This window comes from Mauremys mutica, chromosome 4 (genome assembly GCF_020497125.1).
Source record: "Mauremys mutica isolate MM-2020 ecotype Southern chromosome 4, ASM2049712v1, whole genome shotgun sequence".
Taxonomy (NCBI): domain Eukaryota; kingdom Metazoa; phylum Chordata; order Testudines; family Geoemydidae; genus Mauremys; species Mauremys mutica.
In genome coordinates this window covers 23,302,235-23,328,621 of record NC_059075.1, presented here as the reverse complement: position 1 = coordinate 23,328,621, position 26,387 = coordinate 23,302,235, and the positions used below count along the sequence as shown (strand labels likewise).

At 41.2% G+C, this 26,387-nt stretch overlaps 1 protein-coding gene and 1 long non-coding RNA gene across 7 annotated transcripts in view; both read left to right on the top strand.

Moving 5' to 3' along the window:
* The window catches only part of DLK1 (delta like non-canonical Notch ligand 1), a 71,944-nt gene extending 52,022 nt beyond the window's left edge, over positions 1 to 19,922 (top strand). For 2 of the 6 annotated variants that reach the window (XM_045015667.1, XM_045015666.1), the window contains exons 2-7: positions 2,790 to 3,033; positions 3,786 to 3,885; positions 5,152 to 5,215; positions 5,698 to 5,828; positions 11,452 to 11,593; positions 18,728 to 19,922. In XM_045015667.1, the coding sequence (XP_044871602.1) occupies positions 2,983 to 3,033; positions 3,786 to 3,885; positions 5,152 to 5,215; positions 5,698 to 5,828; positions 11,452 to 11,593; positions 18,728 to 19,472 (1,233 nt within the window). In that variant the 5' untranslated portion in view covers positions 2,790 to 2,982 and the 3' untranslated portion in view covers positions 19,473 to 19,922. Of the gene's footprint in view, positions 1 to 2,789; positions 3,034 to 3,327; positions 3,346 to 3,785; positions 3,886 to 4,322; positions 4,376 to 5,151; positions 5,216 to 5,697; positions 5,829 to 11,451; positions 11,594 to 18,727 lie in introns of those variants that run through there. The other 4 variants (XM_045015669.1, XM_045015668.1, XM_045015671.1 and 1 more) reach the window with 4 other exon arrangements.
* A 1,198-nt stretch (positions 19,923 to 21,120) lies between these two features.
* Positions 21,121 to 25,001, top strand: LOC123368073. The gene is made up of 3 exons (XR_006578676.1): positions 21,121 to 21,274; positions 24,207 to 24,280; positions 24,965 to 25,001. It is a non-coding gene; the product is annotated as an uncharacterized LOC123368073 (long non-coding RNA).
* Positions 25,002 to 26,387: the final 1,386 nt, after the last annotated feature.

Below are 26,387 nucleotides of genomic sequence, written 5' to 3'. Positions count from 1 at the left end.
TGGATGAGAGTATTTCTGACAGGTGGATGTAATTATTGAGCTGAGTGGCAATGGTTTGCTGTTTGGTTGCTCAGGTGGCATAACGTAGAGAGGAGAACTATTTTGGATTCATAGAACATTGGAACTTCTGTGTTGAAAGTTTGTTGGATTTAACAGTCTCCACTTAAGCAGGAGGGATTCTGACCTCTGTAGCCCTGGGGATTAATCTGTTGGTCTGTATAAAATGTCTTTTTGATAAAAGTGTGTAGGCTGCATAGATTAATAGAATTATTTACAATAAGCTGTAATGCAAGACATTAAGGGAAAATAATTAATCAAGTTCAATTTATGCATATTCCTGTAGTGCTAAATTTGTCACCTCCTAGATTTAAAACTGGCAGGATTATTTCAGGTGGTCTTTAAACTAAAGACAGAGAAAGGGACCTATTTCCCAATTCAACTAATCAGAGAGGCACATCTGACATACAATATAATAAAAAGATGGAGTTGCTGTGAAAAATAGAGAGCATTTGTGCACTAAAGGATCTGTATACACATGTAAAAACATGGGAAGCAAGCAAGATTAAAAACATATTAAATGAGAATGAGTGTAATACAGCATGTGTAACCAAAACCTGGTGACAAAATTCTCATAAATGTCAAATATCAGTATGGATAAATGCAGTCTATATTCAATAGCAGAGAGAGGGGGAGGAATGTCATGTCAAAAGTGTTTTCAGTACCAATGAGATCATATAAATTGACAGTTATGAGTGTGGTGGTAAAATCTATGAATTATCATACAGGCAATGACAAATAACAGCTACCATAGGCACTTTTGCAGACTATCAGGACCGGAGGAGAGGGAGAATAAAATCTTCCGGGACCAACTATCAGTATTTGAAACTACACGATATCATACTTATGGGGGTTTTAACAATCCAGATGATCTGTAGTGTAAGAAATACAGCCAAACATGCAGCATAAAAGATGTTTCTAAATTACATAGACAATTATTTATCCATAATATCTAAACTCAAGGATAAGCTACCCTGACTATACTTCTGACCAGTAGCGTAGAAATGGTTGAATGTGTGAGGAAAAACAGAAAGCTTGGCCTGAGTTACCGGCCTTCATTTTAGTAATGAATGGGTTCACGGAATAAGAGTATCTATTGGATTTCCAGGAAACGGGGTGGGCGAAGCCAGCCCCATGCTAACGGAACCCCCCCCAGCCTAAGGGGAGGTGCCACAGAGCCTCAGAAACCCACTAATTGCGGGGGACAACTAATAAAAGAACAGGGACAGGAGTGTGGTCAAAGGGTCATAAGAAGGGAGCCTGACGGGGTTAAGAGTATATGGGTACTACCCTGTGTCTCCCCTTCTCTCAGGGTGGACTTCTGCAACTCTTCTACTCTTAGACCAGGTACCTGGACCTACAGCATCTCTGTGCCATTTACTATTCCCTTCAGGAGCTGTGACCAAAAGTATTTTCCAAACAAAGTATTGTTTAATCTCAACAGTAGAAAAAAAGCATAACAAGCGAGAAGGGTTCTTAACACAAGGGTTCTGCACACACTTCTCTCTTACCTATAGTTTAGGAAGGCCCAGTTTATCCAAGACACCCAAACTGCTGGAGACAGGGGTTCAATCTGCTCCTAAACAATCTCCCTCTCCCTCTTCCCTGTTCTTCAGGGGCTGTGGCTTATGCACCCCAAAATTATTTGTTCTAGCTTTTCCCACTTGGCTTCCTACTGATTGTGGTTACAAACCCTGCTGATGAACTCAGCATGGTTGGGAGTAAAACAGGATATCTGATTTGTCTTTAAGTACCAGTAAACAATCTGCCTGAAGCTATTGTCCCCTTTCCTGCATCTGTGCAAGTAACCCCTGGTTGAATTAATCCCTGGTGAGCCTATAGCAAACAACACCATAACAATCAAACAGTTAATAAACTATTACTGGCAGCTCCTTGTACTTCACATAAATGTTGACAAATTAACAAATAAGGTCTCAGGGAAAGAAGCATTAAATCAACAAGTGAGGAAAAAGTGGGTTGGGGAATCCTAAAGACACTAATTAAGGCATAACAGACAGTAATTTCTTTAAAGGAGGACTGCAAGCAACAAGAATTAGCAAATCTGGCTCTAAATGGGGTAGCTGAAATCACAGGCACTCCTGTGCTACAAATGGGAAAATATAGGGAGGGACAATTGCAGAAAAATACACAATCAGTTGAAGGTGACTCTTCAAGGGGAAAGGAGGTTTGTCTTTTTATTTTATTTTTTGTTTTTGTTGTTCTTTATTGATGTATAATGAAGGACTGAAAAATTTTTAACCTTAGTAATATCACATATTAAATTTTGTCTTCCCTGTTTTTGTTGGCACCTTCCTTGGAAGACTAGAAACCTAGAGTTGGCACTTTCTCTGTCCTTACCTGAAGGGGTAGAGGTTATAGCTTCCCCAAAGACAGCATTTAGCTAACTGTGTAGGGGCAGGTTGGATTAAATACCTGGTAACAAACACCATATTTAAACCAATCTAACTAAAACTCCCTGCTACTAAAGATGCCCCAGTTTCATTTTCTTGTCCCTTGTAATGTCATAATCCTGGTAATTCTTCAGTCATCTACAGAGTTCACCAGCAAAAACAGGCCAGACAAAATCCACTAGTTGTACTGGAAAAGTAATAGAGGCTGGAAAAAGTGGTTTCCTTCTCAACTTCTCCCCCATCTCCAGAATTATTGAAAGCTGCCTTTGAGCACAATAAACAAACAAGAAAGGATGCAGAGGTATATTTTTTCCTTTGCAGGGTCCTTTTCAATTTTGCAGGGGAAAGACACAGTACTCTAGACAACAAGGCCAACATTTTCAAAAGCAGCCAGGGCTTCAGTGTGCCACAAGTCTGCACCCCAAAATTGGCAGCCACTCTGGAAAAGGTGGATCTAACCATCTGTAACTGTCCAGCCTGGGTGCCAGGAGGCTGTTAGTCAGTGGAGAAGGCGATGAGGGACTGGCCGTTGCCTGACCGCAGTCTGGACAATAAACGCACCCATGTAAGGAAAATCCACATACGCACTTTGAAATCCAGAGACGGGTGGCTCCCCCGGATCTGACTCAATCGGTGCGTGGGGCTCTGGCAGGGCTGCCCGCTGATCACCCCCCTCGCCTGCCCGGACCCTAGCGGGGGGGGGGGGGCGGCTGCAGCCAGCCGCCCTGGCCCGTCTGTGCAGTAAAACAAGAGGGGAAGGGGCAGGACAGGATCCTCCTGCTCTGCTCCGACCTCTGGCTCCCCAAGGCCGGGGCAGCCCCCGCTAGCTCCGCGGAGCGGCACAAGCCCCCTGCGGAAGAGCCACCCCCGAAACAAAGTTAATCCCTGGCGACCCCTTCCCTGCCCACGCGCGGGGTGGGGGATGCAGATGCGATCCCCCGGGGTGGGGGGGGGCGGATGGAGGGAAGCGGGGGAAAGGGGGAGGCCTCTCCCCGCCCTTCCCTCTCCCTTTCCCGTAGAAGTTTAATTATAAGCCGGCTCCTGCCTGAGCCAGCGGATCCCCCGTGAGCCGCTGCCAGGGCTAGGAGGGAGCTTTCGCTCGCTCGCTCGCTCTGCAGCAAAGACGGAGTCTCCGCGCCCGCTGCTGCAGAGGGGCGGTGTAGACACCCCCAGAGCTGCCCACACTTCCCGGGCCAGGGGAGCTAGCGGAGCAGACAGCCCGGAGCGCGCGGGCCGGGGGCGGCTGCCGGATCCCCTCCCTGGGCTGGTGGGGGAGCAGCCTGGCGCCCTGCCACGGGCATGTGCCTGTCGTTGTAGGTGGGGAGCGCGCCCCTGATATGCTGGGTGATGGATTTCCAGGCTGTCACTTTAATCTGCTGCTGCTGCTGCTTTCCCCTCATCCTGCCCGTTACCCCAGGTAAGAGCGCGCCGGAGCCGGAGCCGGAGCCGGAGCCGCCCGGCTGGCTGCTGCGGCTGGACGCAGCCTGGACAAGTTCGTGGCACTTTTGTCACTCGCGGAAAGTTCTGCAGGCTCCTGTTGGGGGGGAGGTTTGGTTTCTTTTCACGTTCGGCTGCTGCTGCTCCCGGCTCCTTTCGGTGCGACCGGGAAGAGTTCGGTTTCGTTGCAGAGAAGGAGAACGTAGTAATGTGGATGTGCGTTCATATGTCCACGAGAGAGACTCTGGATAATATGCGCGCACACACACTACAAGCGAGAGAACCTGGAACGCGTTACTGGATCACACAAACACACCCGCCATATTCCAGTAAGCGTGTCCCCTCTGCTCAGCATCCCGGAAAGCCGCAATTGACCGATTAGACAACAATGCAGAAGACCCAGTGTTTCCCGTGTCATCATGGTGTGCAGTTGATGGGCTGAATGGGAAGAACTTGCAACCTTAACGCAAGTAACGGTTTTAAAAACTTTCCAGCCTCACGCTATTTTTTTTAATGCCACCGTTGAAGAACCTACTATTGCTTTACCCTACGCATGTTTTTTTCTAGTTCAAGTTCCTTCCAAATTCTCATTTTCTCTTATTGATTTTAGAGAGACGCTTTTCTTCTGAGTGTGAGCAGGGATTTGTCTTGCAATTTAATTCTTTCAAAAGTTAATGATTGCATGCGAGATTAAGATTATTTAGCAAATTAAAATATTTACATTAAATTGTGTGCAAAGAAAATGTGACTTTTTCTCTTTAACTTTTGCTATTCTCATACAATTTAATCAAAATAGTGTTTCTTTATAACACAGCCTTGTTGAATGGATTCAACATGTATACTAGCAAATTTTTAGAATGCAAATTATTTCTGACTAAAGGTGCTTTTGTATAAATAAAAGTATAATAGTATACTTAGACTATCATGTGATGTGCGAAATGACTTAGACCCTTTATGTAATTTTCAATTTTATGTACATTGATATTAATATTGCAAAAAATTTGCATATGTTAAAGTGCTTTAACTTGTACAATTCTGAGGAACTTCCATTCCAGTTGTCTAATAGGTGTATTAGCTGAATTGCTAGGCGATATGTTTATTTAGAATTACATTTTGTTTTTAGAATGAGAACATTTTGTTTTTAGAATTTTATATATTTTTGGTTGGTTTTAAAGCATCTATATCTATATAGAATGTGAGAATATGGTTCTTTTTAGTACTGACACTTTACAAATCTCTCTCCCAGATGTTGTTTGTAAACCTGGCTGCCACCCAGTGAATGGATTTTGTGAAATTCCTAGTGAATGCAGGTAAAGAGATCTACCAGCTGAGGTTATTAGTGAAGGGACTGGTTGTTTCAGTAATACATGAGTCTTATGAAAAAAAAAGACAGCAATTAGAATGATATGCCAGCTGAAAATGTGATGCTATAAGGAAACAGCCCTCCATTAACAGACTGTAACTAGAATTGTATAACATATTAAAGAAACCTGGATGCCTCTGAGAATTGGATTTTTTTTTAAAAATATCCTAAGAGCACCTATAGAAAGAAACTTAAGAGGGCTACGTTATTTTAGGTTTAAAATATTTGTTTTTCTTCCACTTAAAGTGAATCAATTTTCTTTAATTCTTTCCCCAGTATTTTATAAACATTGAAGATCTTTTTTTTCAAATGTATTACATTTAGCAGTGTTATCTTTGCAAATTCAGTTTTTTGTGCATTTAAAAGGAGAACAGCCTGGTAATTATTAAAAAAAAAAACCCTCTGTATCTTGTTTTGTATCTATTTCAGGTGTCAACCTGGGTGGCAAGGACCTCTCTGTAATCAGTGCGTTCCTTTTCCTGGTTGTGTGCATGGCAGCTGTGCCAAACCATGGCAATGTGTCTGTGAAGAAGGATGGGTTGGCAGCCTCTGCGACATAGGTTTGCAAATACTTTCCTTTAATAGAGCAACATAGTTTTCCAGAGATTAAATGAAGTGATTACAGCTCCATCTGGTGTTAAAAATATGCAAACGCTTTTCCCTAGATGTTTTCTTTCTAAAATGAATATTTGACCCAAAACACGAGAGAAGATTTTTTGGGGGGGGGAGGAGGGGAGAAAAAAAAAAGCCCTATGCAGTCACATTTTAGGTGAAAACATACAATATCTTGTATAATATAGTTCTGGGTATTGTTAGAATTATGCATAAAACCCTAATTCCATTTTTTAACTATGATTGTCACATGCAGATGGTGAATAATAAATTCCACACTGGTTCCGTAAATGTAAGAAGTCCCCATGGGTGTGTTCAACCAGTTGAAATAATTCATTATCCAACATTGTGTGGATATGATAGTATAAGTTGAAATAAATACATTAGCTTGGTACTTGACCAAATATTTTCTAGCCAAGGGTTTGAATGGAAGTATTGGAATGAATAGCACTTAATTCTTCCTTCATTCAAACCACTGTGAATCAAAAGAAATTCCAGTGACTCAGTGGACTTACATTGGTGTTAAACCAGTGGAAAAGGAGAACTGGGTTCATATTTTTTTCCAGTCTTCTGGGTTTCATCATTTTCTAGTTTATCAAAAATTAGTTTGTTGCTGTGTTCTGTACCTTGATGTTCAAGAAATCATTCTTATTCATTAAGCAAATCTCATTAAGTAACATTTTCAAAGTATGTGACTTAGAGCCTAAGTCCCATCATCTTTCAATTAAACTTGGTTTCTTATTGGACAGATTTTCAAAGGTATTTAGACAGCAAAGATGCAGAAACACTTAAGTAGGTTAGATACTTTTTGTTTTTAAATCCCACTAGGCACCTATCTGCATCTCTAGGAACCTAAATACCATTGAAAATCTGTCACTTTTGAAAATGGAACTTAGTCACTTGAAATCAGTGTGTGTTAGAAACTTGATCTGGTTTGGCACTTCTGAAAATAACACTAGTTTCCGATCTAGATCTCTATGCACCTAAATTCTTTGAAAATTTGGTCCTAAGTCACTAAATCCCTTTTGAAAATAACTTGGGTGGATTTGAAAATATTACCCATTATCTCTATATTTAGTAATACCAAGCGTGCTCTACAGACATCCAAAAATTATTTCACTCAGCACCAGGAGTCAGTTTTTGCCAACTTGAATCCAGGGCCAGCTAAGGACATGTCAAGAATAATCAGAGTGATAGAATTAGCCATTTGTCTGATGTCTGGATATATCAGGTATATTGAAAATCATGCCAGTCCAATGGATTTAGCTAGTCTGGACATGTTCTTTCATTCATATTGGGTCAGCAGAGAGAAGCTTCCTCCCTGTTATTGGGTGGCCTTTACCCATGATTGTCATGATCCAATAAAGCAATATAACGTGAAATGGAGCAACTGCTCCGCCATTGGATTGGACCCTCCTCTATTAGGAAGATGGTGTCAGTTGCCTGGTTGTATAAAGTTGTGATGAATTGTTATAACTTATTAACACATACCACTAATCCAGATTTGATCAGGTTAGGAAGAAAGAGGAAATTCCACAGGACAAATAGGAGGCTCCTGCCCAACTTGGGATGGTTAGCATGTATGAATAACTGACTTTCATATGGAAACACTAAATCCAATCCAGTAAATCAGTATAATCTGATACTATAAAATACTAGACACCTACCTATAAAGGAATCCCCCTTAACACTTTATCTTTGCATGTGAGAAGTGGAGACAACCAGTGTTCCATTTGCTTGTGAAAATGTACCTAAACTGGCATTTTTAGCTCCTGCAGGCGGTCTATATCTATGAGTGTACACCAGGTCAAAACATACATTTACTATGTTGCTCTAAAGAATCAAGAAAGTTAATAAGTAATGCACCTTTTTTATGGGAAGTTGTTGCACCTCCTCAACGTCCTTCATTTTCACAACTTTTAAAGACTGTATACGCTTGCCAAGGCGTTTCTGTATGCAGCAACTGCTTTGACATTGTCAAGGGAGAGTGAATGCCAGCTAGAAAGGATGCAAAACTGATGGTGGGAAAGCTGATGAGGTCTGTAGTTAATTTGATAGCTGTATATTTTTAAAATGTGAGCATATTCTGAGCAGCTACTTTGCTCATTAAACAAGGAGGAAACCGGAGGTGATTTTGAACTGCATTGGTATATTTTGCTCAAATTTCATTGTGCATCACATAAATTTCCAGTTTGTATAGTTTTAGAAGATGTACCTGTATAGTTGTTCTAAATCTTCTCTTTGCATAGCCACTGTTTTTAATAGAGTTGGGCCTGCTCCAGGGTTCAGATCCAGGTTGAACTTCCCCAAAGTTTGGGGGTATTCAGATTTGAGGGTTGGTCCAGCCTGTTATGAGGAAATGGGCCAGTGGTGGTGGCATTGTTCATTGTTGGTAAGCGGCGCCAGCGCCTGAATGTCTACATACCAATTTGTAAGCTGCCAGGGCCCAAGCCTCATGAGTCTGAGTCAGCTGACCTGGGCAAGCTGCATTTTTTTTTTATCCCCATGTAGACATACCCTCAGTCATTTAATCACATGCATGAAGTTGAGTATATGCTTGAGCACTTTACCGGATCAAGGCCAGAGGGTAGAGCACTTTGCAGGATCCAACCCCCTATTTAAAACCTGTACACATGAATCAGTGTGTAACCAGGTTGGCCACCTCTCATGCACCCCCTCATGGCCTAGGGCCAGGCTACAGGCAGAGTACCTCAGTTTCCCCACTCGGACTGTTCAAATAAAACTTCCCTTCAAGCTTTTTCTTGGTCAAAATATAAAATAAACTGCAAATAAAACTCAAAATCCCCAAACAAGGTCCATTCCTGAATCCACACAACATAAGGTTTCTCTTCCTTCTCCCTGGCCTCTGGGTCTTCACTGCAGGAGCCTCTCCTCACTTTCTCCAAACTCTGCCACATCTTCCTAGGCTTCCCCCCTTTATTGCACTCTCCTGCTCCTTTTACCCCCAAATCACTTGATTCCTCTCAGGTGAGACTCATGCTATAATTAGGGTTGGCTTAGCCCCAGCCTGTGGTGAAAGCCACCCTATTACAGAGGGTTTCTCTTTCTTGAGCTAACTTTGTGACATGCCATAGTGGGTGTATGTACCACACGGAATCAATTTCAAAACAAAGGGGGAAAACAGTGTGGCTGGTTTGTTTCTATGGAAACCAGGGCAAAAGCCCACAAAATTAGTGCCGTTACAATAACTATGGCATTCAGAATATGTGGCAGGTACCTTAATGACAGCTCATTTGGAACATAGGAGTCCCCACAGCAGATCAAGGCAATGGTCCATCTAATGGTCTCTGATACTGATGTTTAAGAGGAAGGTGCCCGATGTTTAAGAGGAAGGTGCAAGAAACCCTCCAGTGAACTGCTGCTGGGGAAGTTTCTTCCTAATAAAAACAATTAGTGATTGCTGAAGCAGGAGGGTTTAACTCTTTGTACATGCTATTTTAATTCTAGGTAAAACAACTGTAGATATTCTTATCCATGTAAATGTCTAAACCTTTTCTGAATTCTCTTAAGCTCTGGGCCTCAGTTATCTCTTGTGGTAAGAAATTCCACAGCTCATCAGTCATTTGAGAGAAGAGTGGGGGGAAATTCAAGAATAATGTCGTTGTTTTTTTAAAGTAGTGTCATTTTCCTAGCTAGTGAGCTGTTATATGTCTTATTTTCTTTCCTTTCTTATTTCCTTCTTATACATTTCTTATTTAATGTTATTGAATGTGTGTGTCTATTTCAAGGCATCTCCTTTCTCACGTATCAGGGTTGTGTTTAGTTAGCTGCCCTTAAGGCTTGCCAAAATGGGCACACAACACTGCTGCAAAACGCAGCCAAGGCTATTTTGGTCCTTGTGGAAACCACCATTTACATACAAAAGTTCATATAAAGTGGTAGTGTGGCAATCGGGACAGACTAAGATAGTGGAAAATAGGCCCCTATACAGGGGGAAGAGCATTTTACTATAATTGTAACTGGACAACGTTTATAGTTATAGTTAATATTTTACATTGCCTCATGATATTCCTCTAAGTTCACATTATCTGGTGGGTTTAGGTGGGAAGTAGAATTTAATACTCATGACCTCCTTATTTATCACTTTAGAAAAAAGTATATGCACTGTACTGTCACTCAAAATGATTGCGTGAGCTTGCAAAAATTCACAGCAAGTTGCAAGACCTCACAACAGCTGCCATGTTATCTGGGTTCAAACCTGCATTTATTTATTTATTTCCTTTTAAATCTTCAGTAGTTGCTCTAGAGGAAATTCAGTCTAAGAAGGTAATTGTGAAAGATTATGTGCGTGACTTACAAGGCAAAAATATAACAGGGTCCACTCTTCTGGCACCTGATGTAAGAGGTAAATGCCAACCAGCAAAGACTACACCACAGAGAGAGGGTGTGGTTCAAAGGTGTTTTGTAGAGCTGGGCTGGAGGCAGTTTTCCCATCCCACAAAAATGTTCCCATTCTGCACCGGGATGAAACGGAGACCTTTCAGAGTTTTTCATGTAAACAAAAAGCCTTCCACAGTACCCAATAGCCCAATCGTTAGGGCATCTACCTGAAATTTGAAGGATGCAAGTTCAAGTCCTTGCATCACCCACATCCCAGGTGAGCCACCAATCTCTACAGTCACTCTCCCTCTGGCCCAATGAATATTTAATTAGGTATACAAAGTTGTATAGGGCCAACAGGAGAGATTGAGACAGACACCATGATGCCAGAATAGCAAAGAACCTGGTGCTTAAGGATGTGGAAGACCCAGGCTCAAGTCCCTGTTCAACATCAGGCAGAACAAGGACTTGCATCTGGGTTCTCCACATCACAGATGAGTGCCATAACCATTGACGTTACTTTTTGTGGGGTCGAGGTATCTCTCTCTCTCTCTCTCTTTCTGGTTTTACCCAGAATTTCCAACCAGGACCCAAGTAACCTTTCCAATGAATCTTCATTGAAACCAGCCCTCTCCTAAGAAAAGTTTCCGTTTCAACCAAATTGGCATTTGCTGACACCCTCTCTGTCCAAGAAAATCTAAATTCCTAAACAGCTCCTGTGTTTTGTTACTACAGATATCAGTTCTCTCTTTTAAAATGTAAAATGCTTATGTGTAGGACTTCAAACATCAGGCAATCTGGAGAAATTTGTAAATATACCATGTTTAGATTGCCCATTGCTTTATCTGACTTACATGTATGAAATAGCTGGGAATGTGAGGTGGTGTTTATAGTAATCAGTAACTCTCCCCCCACCACTAACTTTTTATTGTTAGTATTACTTATTCATAAAGCGAAACAATCCAAGTGTATTTCACAAAGTGAGAGCTAATGGGTGGGGAACAAGTTGACAGTGTCTATGAACAATCTGCCCTCCATTAGAGAGAAGAATAAATCAAAATATATGCAATGCAGGATGAAGGACCTTTAAAAATGCACTTAGTCTTTTTGCATTGTTTACTATTTAATGGCTCTTATATGATAAAGTAGGCCCTGATTTCTCGTGTGCTAAATATTTAACATTATGACTAATGGTGTTTTGATTTAACAAAACTGTTTTTGTTAACACAGATATTCACCCATGTTCTTCAAAACCCTGCACCAATAACTCAACATGCATAGAGACTGGAGATGGAGGATATATTTGTTTGTGTGCCAAGGGATTTACAGGAAAAAACTGCCATCTGAAAAAAGGACCCTGCATTATTAATGGGTAAATATTGATTTCTGATATAAATATACAGTCCTGCTAAATTTTTCTCTGGTTTTCTTTCTTAAATCATAAAATGTTTGCTATGTAGCACATAACTTTTCGGCCTACATGGTAGTTTAGTTTCTAGCCTATTTGTTTCTAGCCTCAAATCTACTAATTCTGATCTATTCCTATTATATAAATATGTCAATTTTTAGCATGAGTTTGTGTGCATAATCTGAACCTCAAATATTCAAAATTGCAAATATTGCAGTAATATTTTGATTAGGTTCATTTACAGTGTCAATATATAAATATCAAAAGAATGTTCTAAGTGCTCTTAACAAATAATTAAAAATATAATCCAATTAAGACCAAGAGAGAGGTAGCCAACCAGCAACCTCCCTCAGCACAAAATAACCCTGTCTGCAACACCACGGTATTTGAACTCCCACAAAACTCTACACCCAGTAGTGGTTAAATGGGAGGAGACATTCAGATTAAATCAGCAGAGGAAGAGAAGGGGTGGGGGGCGCACTGCTTCCTCAGGCCACGGAGAGGAGAGGGAGTTTCTTCCTTCTAGTCACCCACGTTCCTCCTAGCCCCTGCCTCTATGCTCAGCTAAACCCACCAAACCTCAGGCTACCCGAAATGCCTGTCCAAACTGATGAGTTTGGCAGCATGTTGTAAGGGTATGTCGACACTGCAGCTGAGCGAGTGCTTCCCATCTTGAGTGAAAGATATGTGCTAGCTTTGCTTGAACAAATGTGCTAAAAATAGTAGTGTTGCTGGGGCTAGCACAGGCAGTAGCTTGGCTAGCTGCCCGATTACAAACCCACCTGGTCTCCCTGGGTACAAACTCAGGTGGCTAGCCCGAGATACTGCCTGTGCTACTCCTGGCTACATGGTTATTTTTAGCACATTCGCTCAAGCAGACCTAGCATGTGTCCATCCCCTCAAGTTGGGACGCACACTCACAGCTGCAGTTGAAAGATCTAAAAGTCAACAAATTGGATTAGTGCGATGGGACTGGAGGGAGGAGAGGGTTATATTTGATAGTGAAGAGCTCTTGCGCAGAACAGCCTTCCTGCAGCTCCTTCTCATCTGTACAAAGGCATCCCCAGCTCAGGCACCTCCATTAACCTTTGTTATGGCAGTGTCCCAGGTAGCTGGCATCCAAGGGGCCATTTATTTATTCATTCACATTTGTCAAACTGCCTTTTTGATATTTATTGGTCCTGATCCAAAGCCCAACAAAATCCAGGGAAAGAATTCCATTCACTTAAATTAACTTTCTGAACTACTTAACTAACTGGCTGTTTGGAAGATTTTTCTCATGCCGTCACAGTAAGCATGTATAAAACTGGCCAGTCATATGTCTAATTAGTCATTTGTATGCTCATTTGCCATAACTGAATATGCAGTCACAGTATCTGCAGGTACAAGTTAGGCAGAAAAATGCATGTGCATATGTCTGCCAACGTGGCCCATAAAGTAGATAAGTAGACAACTGGCATGTGTTTACATGCAAGATACTAACTATTCCTTAGACCTGTATTGTAAGGTAAATCATCTATAATGTACAAATTAAAGGAAATTAGTACCAGTAAATGAAATCAATTAAGAATGTAATGTCTGAAATATGGATACCTGTTTTAATTAAGCATGTAACAGAAGATTTGGACAGATAAACATTAAGAGGCTGAAACAGCAACAAGGGATTAGAAGGAATATAATTTAGTTAAATTCAAGCTTTTACTCATTGATGAAGGCTGGCAATATTCTGATACAATAAACTCTACGTGCAGTATCGTATTAATGGCTGAACTCAAATTACTGTGGGGAACATAGACTTTAAGGAATGAACCTATTCATTAAGGAACCTATTCCCTGTGAGTCTTGTCTTATTGTGGCTTTTTGGCTGCACATTTTGTCCATGACTCGGCTGTCGCTAGGGTTTAATGATATAGCTGGGAACAGAACTGTCTGAAAAATGATGAAAAAATTGTGAATAATTTTTTAATTAAATTTGAAAAAATACAGCCAGCTCTAGTTGAGGATCTGTCCTTAAGAGGAATCTATTCTGTCAAGGGTCTTCTCACATTCTCCTAATATCTGAGGACCTTTAATCCTCGTGCATTTTATTATGGAGAAGCAGAAATGTCACTATGGTTAAGCTTGCTACCAGCTTCCATTATAAATTGCTGTTTTAGCTGTCCTAGAGCTTTGGCTTGGAAAATTGTCTTAGCCTGAAAGTTGGTGGATTTCCCCTGAGGCTGAAGCAGAATATTTCTGCAAAGCTTGAAGAAAATTAATCAATTTCTTTGTTATAAATCACTTTAAAAATAATTATCCTGATTTGAAACATTGACTTTTGTCTAAGGTTTCCTTGTCTCTCTTTAGCTCAACAATCGTTTGTTACAACCCTTTTAGCCTTTCCATGTGGTTAAATCTCCTTGGAAACTTCCGCACTCATTATATTTGAAGAAAATGGGTTGTAATTGAGCAAACAAATATTTGTTTTGTATAAGGCTGTAGCCCAAACATGCTCTCACTGCCTTCAAGCTGGAGACTCTTGCCGAAATGCTCAGGGTCCAACTGATCAACATATTTGGGGTTGGGAAGGAATTTTCCCCTGGGTCAGATTGGCAGAGACCCTGGGAGTTTTTTGCCTTTCTCTGCAGCAGGGAGCACGCACAGGTTTAAACTACTGTAAAGAGTGGATTCTCTGTAACTTGAAGACTTCAAATAATGATTTGAGGACTTCAGTAACTCAGCCAGACGTTATGGGTCTATTACGTGAATAGGCAGACAACGTTCTGTGGCCTGCAATGTGCAGGCGGCCAAAGTAGCTGATGATGGTCCCTTCTGACCTTAAAGTCTATGAGTCTATGACTTTGTTCCAAACCTGTGCTCTGTTATGTCAGTGGAAGATTTTTGCCATTGACTTCAGTGGGGCCAGGTTGGGTGTTTTGTGTACGTGAGAGTATTTTACCCTCACTGGTTGGTTGCTGTTTACAATGTAAGGATGGCTGATGTGCCGTGCTCGGTAAGGGAATTGGTGGCATAATAAAGGCCTAACAGAAATCTTCCTTTAACTCATACGGTAGAAGTTTGGCTTTTAGGAATTGGAGGGACACAATTCCAATCATTGCTCTGCAGGTATGTGTTTTGTTATGGAGGGGCGATAGTCTGTCTCCTGTTTAGTACAGTGGGGCTCTGATCTGATTGGGGTCTCTGGGTGCCACTGTAAGATGTTTAAACTGTCATGGTTCAGGGCTAGTTGCACCTTTGACCCCTTCTCTGTTCTGAGTGTAACCCTGCAGGTGTTAGGCCTCGTGCCCTTACCTTTTTCTGGGGTGAAACCCACAATTTTCCCACTCTTGAACTTCAGCACCATGTGGCCTGACTGGATTTTGCACCTGCAAGTCTTCCCTTTGATGACTTGTGATCAGTGCTAACTAGAAGAACTAGGCAGCTTTCTTAAAACAAAGTCTTGTTTAATCTGAACAGTAAGAACAAAGAAAGCATAAGACAAAAAGGATTTTTAAACCAAGAAAAGGGCTACACGCATTGTCTTACTTAACGCATAGGAAGGCCTAACTCCTTTAGAACCCCAAGTAGGTGTCTGTGTTTTTGTCAGCCTGTACCCTATGAACAGCTTCCTGACAACTGCCTGATCTCAGGAGAAGGAGACATTTTACCTTGTCTGCGCTCCTTTTGATTTCTTCAGTCCCAGCCCTGGCAAAACAAGACTTGTGACTTGGCTCTTGCCTGAAAATAGCATCTTCGCAGCTAATAGCTCAGGCATTGTGTCTTACTGACCCCCAATGTGCTTTTCTGGGGCCATCATGTGGCCTTCCTACTTGTTAACAACCCTGCTATTAAAGTAAACCAACATATGCATGCAGTTAGAGTGACCAGATATCAAGTGTGAAAAATCGGGACAGGGAGTTGGGGAGGTAATAGGTGCCTATATAAGAAAAAGACCCAAATATTGGGACTGTCACTATAAAATCAGAACATCTGATCACCCTACATGCAATAAATATTCCAATAACACAATATAGCCATACAGTAACTATCCCAATAACTAGGTCACATACAGTGTTGATAAGTTATTACAGATGAGCTCCTGAACGTCACAGTAATTATGATAAAATATTCCTGAATGCTACCTACTGGATCTGGCCCTGTGTCCTGGGGAAATGACCTGAGTCTGGGAGGCTTGGACCTGAGCTGTGCCCACACTGCGCTATGATGGCTTTTTGGGACTGAGCCTGTTCGGGGCTCACGCTCAATCCCTCTACTTCTGCAGGGTAATGGGTCTGTGTTAGAATTGTGTGTAGATAGAAGGGGGATTTGGGTTTGAGTCTGAGCCTAGGCTTACATTGCAATGTAGACATACCTTGAGAGTCTGGGAAGCTGGGCCATTCCACCTCCAGAGATATAGGGGTATTAGGGCGACTTCCACCACCTGCCCATTCCTCTGCAGCTCATGCTTCTGATGCAGTCCAAAGCCCAGTTATCAGTAGATCTCCTAAGGCAACCCAAAGTCCCACTGTGGGAATCCATAATGGCCGGGTCATTTAACCAGTTGCAAATATTAACTATGTGTGCACATGTAGCTGGAGCATGAGAGCAGTGATGTTCGATGTCCTAGGCTTTGGGTCTCCCACTATAAGTGCAATATTTTAAAATAACGATTTGCGTGATCTTTTCAAATACTGGCAGGTACTGTACTATATGCCTTCAGGAATATGGAATGATTGAGCCATGTCAAGGTTAATGTCCTTTCAGTGTATGAAACCTAAATGTGTTTTCTAATCTTGGATGTTAAAAGTGTTGCTGCTGCATGTAAAATGATCATGAAAGTGAGATGGACATTCATTTGCAATCTCTTGCACGAGATTCCTGTACTGCCACAGTGCAAGTAATGGACCGAATTATGCTGTAAATAACCACCTCACTGATTTTTCAAAATGTGGCCCACTGTCATCTATGGCCCACTGTCTCTTGGCAGCTCTCTCTGGAATACTAATATAGTCCAAGTTAGGAAAGACATGTTTCTGTAATAAATGTTGTGGGTTCTGGTCAATGTGTAAGTCAGTGACGCATCGAATACTAAGCTCAAACTGGTTTATTAAATCAGATTTCTCTAACTACAAATAGAACAGCACGTAACAGAAAGGTGGTATTCACCAACCAGTTGGGAGGTGAGGGGGTCAGTCTGCATCTCACCCTGTCCCAGAATGATTTAAAATTCTATAGGTTTTTATAGACTTATTATGAAATGGGTTATGCCCTATATTTCCATCATAATAACTTTAACCTCCTTAACAATAAAGCATAGCGTGAGTTAAAACAACTCTTAACCAAACATTTCACTGTGTCCTTTGCGGTTTGGAATGTTTTAATAAATTGGCCGATCCTATGTTAATGTCATATTGTGGTTATACACAAGGTGAATAATGTTCTTCTTAAATGCTTCCATCCTACATGCCCTTTCTTGTGGTTTTGGTTACAACTTCATAACTTGTTGTTCACACAGCATAGCCAACTACAAGGCACAAAACAACCTTAAGCAGTTGTAAAAATAGGTCATACTCTTAAGCTTATTTCCACTCTATAAGCAATTTAACTTGTAGCTGTTAGTAATATCTATTGTTTCTCTGACATAACTTTTGTAAGGCGTCATGGTATGCTTGCCTACATACTAACAATCTTTTACCATAGCCAGGAGGGATGCTTGGAGCTTGTAGGCCTCTGTGCTAACATTTCTAAATTAACTTATTTAACTTTAAATGGTTTGTGATGATGTGTTCATATTTAAATTCTGATGGGATATTCAGGCTTACATTAGGGATCAACACATAAAAATACTTCTGGAAGAAAAATTCCTGAAACAAGTCATTGTGAATGAATCAATATAGTCAACACTGAAAACAATCTGAGGAGCTAATAGCTCTCTGCTTTTGCATAACTTCTCCATTACTTTCCCTTATCTGGCTGCCACCCTAGCTCTGCTGAGTCCTCTGAAATTGCACTTAGTACAATCTTCCTTTAATAGCTTTTGAGTGAATTTAGTACCAATGAAAGATGCTGGATTCATATTCCTGGAGGATGAAATCCTCGTCCCTTCCACGGAAAGAATGTAGCAAAACAATCAGTGTCTCCTTGCCCTGATGTGAATGAACCAGCTCTAGAAGTGAGAGCATTCTCCAGTTTCCATGTCCTTGGCTTTTTTGTGAAGACTATCAAGGAGGATGCTGACTGGGTTGGCTTTTGCACTGTGAACACTTATCTAGTAGGAATTGGAATAAGGTAATTTCACACAGGCAACCAAGCAGCCATGAGATGGTACCAACTTTTGAACACTAATGACCTGGGGCTGTTCAAATTTGGGACCTAGATGTGAAAAGTTTGGTATCCTTGTTACCAGTCTGCTGAGCAACTGCCTCCCCAATCCCTTTGAAATAACAGGTTTGATTGTATATGATTTCTTCTGACAAAATTATTCTCACTTAATGTATTTATTCAAATAACAGTGGAAATGTTTGAATTGTTTTCAGTGCTTTGAGGTTTCAAAGTGCCCTGAATTCTCCCAGGCTCTTGAATGTACAGGGTATGACTATTCCTTAGACATACAATAAAAATAAACGTCTCCACATCAGCTTATGCTTGTTGATATTTTATACTGTGTATATATACATATATATATACACACCTAGATTGTGTTTTGACTAATTGCTGAGGAAAAACAAAGCCATGCTGGCAGTATCTTTGCTCACTCTGGTCTGAATACCTACTCACCCATTCCTCAGATCACAAGATCTAACCAGACAGACACACTGGGCAGCTTAATTTCAAAAACAGTTTTAAATCTCTTCAGATAGGATGTGTACATTAGGATGTGCAGAAGAGATTGTAATCAATGTTGGAATATTAGAGGGACAGTGTATATTGATAAAGATGTTGGACAAAATTCATTCTTGATGCAACTCCATGGACGTCAATGACATTCCACCAAGAACTGACATGGCTCATTATCTAGTAAAGAAAATTACCCCTTTTTAATTATCTGAAATGTTGCATATCTATTTATTTCACTTAAATTTTCTTTAAACTCCCATCTGTTTTTGTCTTGTGTTCCAGCTCTCCCTGTCAGAATGGGGGAACATGTGTTGATGACAATGGATTTGCGCCTCATGCCTCCTGTTTGTGCCTTCCAAGTTTTGCTGGCAATTTTTGCGAAATAGATGTAGATGACTGTGAACCCAACCCATGTGAAAATGGAGGCACGTGCACGGATATTGGTGGAGGCTTCAACTGTCATTGCCCTATTGGCTATATGGGCAAATCCTGCAGCAGCCGTGTCATATTTTGTGCTAGCAGCCCATGTGAGAATGGAGGAACGTGTCATGAGCATCCAGAAGGAGGATTTGAATGCATTTGTAAGCCGGAATTTGTTGGTGTAACCTGCACATATCTCAACAGAAACACAAGTCTCCATGGTGTGAATACAGAGGCCAAACACGGGCAGAGTTATAATCTACCACCAAACGCTCATCCAAAGTCAGTACCTCACCAAGAACATAAAGTCTTGAAGATAACAATGAAAGAAACAATCCAAAACACAGACCCCTTGCTTAATAAAAGTCAGGTGATATGTTTCATTGTGCTAGGCTTGCTTACATGTCTTGTTGTGTTGGGTACAACTGCGATTGTATTTTTTTCCAAATGTGAAATGTGGCTTGCTAATGCCAAATATAGCCATCTCCTACGCAAGAAAAAGAATTGCTTTCTTCAATCTAACAGTGGGGAAAACCTTTCAGTTAACATAATTTTCCCAGAGAAGATCAAACTCACTAACTACACCAAGAACTACACCGCCATCTAGGCTCCTGGAAAGCCTTGCAGCAACTTCCAGAGTTTTGTAGCAATATGTAAAGTTTATTGAACTTGTTACTTGTGCCTGGCTTCGATGTTTGTGCATACATTTGCTGTAATTTGTGCTGGGAAGAACAGAATAAATATGTTGTATCTGTGTTGCCAAGTGAATTTCTCACTCCCAGAATAAAACTTTAACATAATCAGATTACAGAGCAAGGGATGTTCATTTGAAATTTTTTTTAAATGCATCTATATTTTGTAAAATAAAAGAAATTTGCCAGAAGAGTAGTTTTCAGCTTTATTGGATTGTGTAAGCTTGTTTGGCAAATATGGTACTCGTAAATTACTTGCCAATGCTTATTTTTTAATAAACAGTAATTAAAGGCTATACAGGATTATTTTCTAGTTTTGTGAATTCTAGCATGCTATGGTAAATGTGCCACAGGCATTAATATGTAGTACTTCCTCTCACTGTGAGAGTCTTTAGAAACTGATCACAATCTAAACCATTATTTTGAAACTCATCTATTATACAAATGGTGCCAGTGCATTAAATAAATAGAGGGGGGAACCCCTCAAATTGTTATGTGACAATGAGAATTTTGCTTTTGTGCTTAAGACCAGTATTTGACCATTCATGGACAGACAACCTTTACACAGTGCTTTGTCCTCCATTGTAGTGCCACCCTATATTAAAAGGACAAATGTTGACTGGTGCCATACCTGCCAACAGCAAATTAATTCATCTGTCCACACCCCAGAGTTCTCTGGAGGCAAAGCAATGTTGCCAGTGGGACAAGCTGGTCTCAGTAGCTTTATAAACCATACTATGCCTGTAGAGACTACTGCTATGCTACCAGCCACTGGTTTAATGGATGGGAGACATGACTGGATCTATAAGATGCTGGCCAGAATGAAAAGGGGTAGTGTACTCAGGGATAGGTCCCTCTTCCCCCTGGCTGTGCTACTGTCCATTGGCCAGCCAGGTAGACATGAGCTGATTGGCTTTTGCTTCTCATAATTACTTTAAATTTTCTGGGGCTTCTCAAGCCTCTGGCCCCACTTTATTGGAACTAACTGTGGCAAATTGCCAGTACTGTTATGCTGGGTCTCACGCTTTCTCTTCATTGGGGAAGGTTCAGGGCACCATTGCTTGCCTCTGAACCGGTATTTTTAATTACCCCACTAGTGTCCTTGAGGAGTGGAGTGGAGAAGGAGGGACCTGGGCCCGCCCTCTTCTCCAGGTCCCAACCCAGGGGCCCTGAGGTTAGTGGTGAACCACTTGTACTGGTGGTTCCTTCCCCTGGGTTACTTCCCTCTCCTGCCCTTCAGCCTGTGGAGGGGCTTCTTGCCTTCCTTCTACACAAGCCAGGTGCCCCTTACCTAGGGTTTTTGGACTTCTCAGCCCACCACAGCACTCTTCCAAACTTTCCTTTTGTCTCTCTTCAAAACTGTTCTCTGCTTCAACTCCTTCAAACCGCTCTCTGCTCCAACCAAACCTTCCTGCTCCAACAACCCACACTGTCTGACCTGAAGCAGGGGGTTTATATCATGTGACTCACTGCTGGTGCTCTAATTGGCTTCAGGTGCTCTAGTTAATTTATAGCAAACCTTCCACCCCTTGCAGGGAATAAGGTTCCCTGCTAACACTCTCCTGCTGCCCTCTGGCCATGCTGTATCATATAACCTTTCTTCTCCTATTTATATATGATGGGAACCATTTTTTTAGGCGGTTGTGCATCTGCCTGATCACCTGCTTATTGCGTCAGGAAAGAATCTTTCCGATCAGGCCAAATTGCCTGATGCCCGGTAGGTTTTCTTACCCTTTACCAATTTCATCATGGAGACACAGATTAAATAGGAATAGGATTTAGAAATTTAGTACAGTATTAGAAACTGTATGAATGTTTACTTGCTCTCAACTTGCATCAAAAGGCCAGCACCCAGCAATAATTCATCTGGGATTTTGCTGGTGGGAAAAGGGGAGAGCTGAAGTCTTTGCAGACCCAGGTCCCTCACTGGTACCTTTTGTCTCCTTCATGTGGGGGTGAGGAGAGTGTGTGTGTGAGAGGATTCAGCAGAGCAAGCTTAAGTTTAAGTTAGTTGTGGCCTGCTGCTTAAACTTTAACCCTGTGTCTGTCCTTGTTCATTTGCATGTCCTGATCAAGGAGCCTCTGCTACACTAGTTTCAGGCTAAAGGTCTCTCTAGCTTAATGCTTGTGGTTATCCCTCTTGTTTTGGGTATTCAATCTATTCCTGTAACTCTCCACTGGATGCTCGAGCCAATGACAGTAACATATGGCTTTCATCAGCCAAATGCATGAGAACTTGCTCAGCATCTTTGTCAGCCCTTCTCTCTATAGACACCACCCAGACCTCAGTGGATCTTTTATTGGCTTTTTGTTAAATACTCCACTCAATGCCTGGATGAAGCCTACAGGAGCTAAACTTCCTGTGTTCAGCCATGGTGCTTACCATACATTCAGATATGCCTTTAAATCTGTATTTCAATAAGCCACAGAGATTGAAAAGATGGCCTTATGTGACCTGGAGGACAGCAGCTTTGCATCAAGCAATTTCAATTCCACATACAGGCTTCTTTGCTCTTTTTCTTCATCCAGTAAGGAGACTGGATTTTCCAGGATCAAAAGCAACACGGTAAATGTATACAGGCTTGTGAAGGATAAAATATTACTTTTTTAACTGATTTCCTAAGGATGTCTTTAGGAGCCATTACCTAACAATTTATTTCCCCTCCGCCCCCAGATAACAATGTTTAACGTCTTCCAAGCTGTCTAATAATTACCCTGTTCACAAATCTACTAACTCTACTAGGCTCAGAATGCCTGTTAAAAAACACAGCTCCCTATCCATATATTTAAATAAAAAGTTAGCTTGCTACCACAGGATGTTTCTGTTGGGATCATGTCTGTTAATTGCTGTGAAGTGCATAATAGGCATTCAGCGATTCCCAATATTTACATATACTCTGGCATTACTCTAGTGCAAAGATTAAAATGGATAAGAAAATCAGGGAGTGCGTCTGCAGAAAATTTTGATTTTGTCAATAGATTGAAAATGAAGGCCAGCAGATACTTTCCTCGAAAACATTTATTTGGTCGAAAAACCTATTTTTAGTTGAAAAAAGTTGCCATGGAAAATTTTTGACAAACCTTAGCAAATATGGCTAGAAGCAGATGACATTAGAGTTGCAAACAAAGCACCAAAGCATGGCTAAATGATAAAAGAGCAAGTGGTTGACAATTTATTTTTAAACATGTTATACAATACAGTATAGTCCAATATGTGATCTACTCAGTAACACAAATGCAATAGCATCAAATCAGTTTGTGGCATTAAATGGCGATGGGCCTAAGCAAAAGTGTTTGGATTTAGAACTCATTCTCCACCCAGCTGAGAGGGCTTGGATGCAGTATTCTGGTTCAGATCCATCTTACAAAGCTGGGTATAAACTGAGAATTTCTGATTAGAATCTAGAGTCGAGCCATGTTTGAGGGACTTCAGCTTTGGTATTCCAGTTCCAATTCTAGCATTAAACATAGCAAACTGCTCTAATGAGCCAGAAGCAAAGAAGAGATTTATGGCTGTTCTTGTGTTCTTGGCAATAGAATTAACAGGTAGCAGTGGGGTTTGGTATTTGAAGCATGTTTTCTGATCAGAGCTGCTGTCTCCATGCTGCAGTGCATCTGTTTCCCATCCTATCTTTCCTTTGCATTACATTTGTTGCCAGATTTTCCTCTGAATGAATTTAACTGCTATCAAAAGTAATTTTTTTCACTGTTTGAAAGTTCTTTTCTTTCCACTCCAAATAACAAAAGGGGGTGGGGTTTTCTCTCACAAGGAAATTTGGTTCTGTCTTTTAATTTCAAGTTCCTTAGTTGTTGAGCAGGCAGAGCTGTCTTGTCCAGAAACACTTGGCATATTAGCTCTCTGTGTGATGCCTGCGTGAAGGGGATTTGTGACACTATTAGTGAGCTTGATCAGTTAGGCGTATACCACAGTAATTTGCAAAAAGAAAACAGAACCAGAAAACATGATTATCTCACACTGCTTTTATGTCCAATTGCCTCAATGGAATCATGTCTTATTTATACCTGTGTAAAAGATCAGGCCCTCAATTTAATCACACATGGACTGAGATTTTATATTTCCATTCTGCTCCTGAGATATTTAAAAATACTTATTCTCCAAGTGGAAATGGAAAATATGGGGGGAGGAAAGGTGGCAGTAACTGATGTGCCACTTTCTTTTGGCAAATGTCTTTTCAAGATACATGTGGAAGGAAAGTATATAGGGCAATACAGCATATCAGACCAGTTGGGTACATTCTCCTTGTTGAGACATGGGGCTGATTAAAGAGGCATTTCTCTTATCTTTTGACACTCCTTGTCCTTCGAATTCACTCTCCTTTTGTATATTTTTAATTAAGTACTAGCAGGTGCAGTGCAACTAACAAATTCAGGTGTATAATTGCTTTTCCAAGCATTCACTAGAAAGAAGGGAGAATAAAGGTGTGTGTGTGTGTGTGTGTGTGTGTGTATATATATATATATATATATATATAGGGCTAGATTGTGATTTAGGCATAGTCCAGAACAATGGGGGGTGGGGATGTGTGTGTTTAAACTTCTCCACTCCAGGAGTAGCCCTGGGAGGCATTGTGCTTCAGACACACCCTTTGAGGTACAGATCACCCTTCCTGTTTCCCTCTTGTTCTTAGGACAGAGTTTCCTGTTGGCCTATACCAGCTGCAAATTGTGACACCAACCTCTCCCACCTCTGCTGCGCTGGCTAGTATGTGAGTTGAGAGGGAAGAGCCAACCCCCCGCCCTCCCCCCAGTAACTGTCAGCTTCCATGACTCTGCTCTGTAGTGGTGGCTGCAGGAAGTAAGTGGGTATGATTCTGAACACACAAAAGGAAGAGATCTGCTGTGTAAAAAGGTCCCATTTTCACTGGAGCCTGTGGTTCCTACAGGAAAATGTCAATTTTTACTCAAACTTTAGCTGCTGGAAAATTAAAAATAAATCTCAACTTTTTATTTTAGGCTGGATTGAGCAACCATTTATGTTTGCATCCACTTAAACCACTGTGGTGCTTAAGGAGAGGTGTGGTTTGGATGCCTCTAGCCCCCATTCTTCTCTACTGTCCAGGCTCCCTGGCCAGACTATATCTCCCACCATGCACTGCAATGAACCTGCCCAAGGAGAGGCTGCAGTGCATCACAGGAGAAAGATTCTGGCTGGGGATCCTGGCCCATAGGGAGAGAATAAGAGCATGAAGTACCAAAACTTCAGTTCCCATGTTCAGAACACTGGCTCCAATGTTTCTAAATAAAAAAATTTTTTCTGCAAAAAGCTTTGATATTTCAACTCTCTTCCCATTTTGGGAGGAAAACCCATGTCAAAATGTTGGACTTTCCGATGCAGTGGAAATTCTGGTTTTTGGTCAGTTCTAATTTTTGTATGATCGCTTTTCAGAGCAGAACACCACTGAAGAGCTGCCTGTGAAACTTGCCATCTTTCTCCATCAAGAATATTAAGTTCTTTATTGGGTGGGAGTAAAGAAAAGCAATTTAGTAATTAAAGAGAACTCTGAACTTGGAACCCCTTAGGGAGAGCAGTGCCCAGTGAGGTTTTGGGCTTTGCAGGACCTTGAGAACATACTGATTATTTCTACAAGCTTGAATTCTATAGTACATGAGTTTATCTTTCACCAGAAGAGTCTAAATATGGCTTATGGATTATGGATTCTGGCTTCTTCAATAATGAGAACACATGCTCTGATATCTTCTCTGGGAAGGAGTAGAGTGGAGGATGAGGAGGGAAATACCAATATTAAACACTATCATATGTTTGTATTTTTAAAAATGGAATGAGAAGACTTAAACGGTTAGTTAACTCCTTAACTTCCATTAATGTTTTCTCAATAACAAGTAAAGTCACTAATGTCAAAATTTAATGTTTATTATTTAATATTTGTATCACCGTAGCACCAAGAAGCACATGTGGAAGTGCAGTTAATATGCTGCTTTTCATGCCAATATTATATTGCTTGTAAAAACAGCTGGCTGCGTAGCTCTGGAGATTTAAGTCATCTGATAATCTACAAAACAGGTACATCATAAAGAGGGGAAGAGCAATTTGCCTTAGGCTACCTCACCAATCTTCATCAACCCTAAGAGATCAGACCACCTCCTATAGGTCTAAGATTACCTAAAATGGTAATTCAGTTTCCATCACTATTCAGTCCTTGGGAACACTGATGAAGCTGCCAGTTCCAGTTACAGATGTGAGACTGAGTTTTGTGATGCAGACATAGATTCATATTTATAAATTTTAAGGCCAGAAGGGACCATTACATCATCTAGTCTGACTTTGTGTATAACACAGGCCATAGTATTTCACTCAGTGATTCCTGTAGTTCCAATAACTTGTGCTTGATTAAAGCAAATCTTCCAAAACATCTGGCCTGAGCTTAACTGCTCATTTCACATAGGCCACTGAGGAGCCATTAGATGACAACATTTAGTCTCTGCAATGTGATATGTGCTGGACTGATGACAAGATTAAAAAGATGCCACATGGCCACTTCTCTTTATTTTAATTGTTGATCACTCTAACCAGTAGCAATAACATATGTCCTGGCTCATAATATAGTCATAGATACACTGCTCTGAGCAATCAGTGTACTGTCTGCAAATGTGTAACGGAGTCTATTCACCCCTAGGTGCCCCTTTGTGGCCTGGCCTATTACCGCAGCTCTCGCAGGGCCCTGCTGATCGTCACTCCAGCACTATGGTGGTTTCTCTGCCAGTTACTCATCCAGTGACTCAGCTCTCCAGCCAGGTCACACATGTCTAAACGAAACCCCCCCCCAAATGTCTTTAACACAAAACAAACC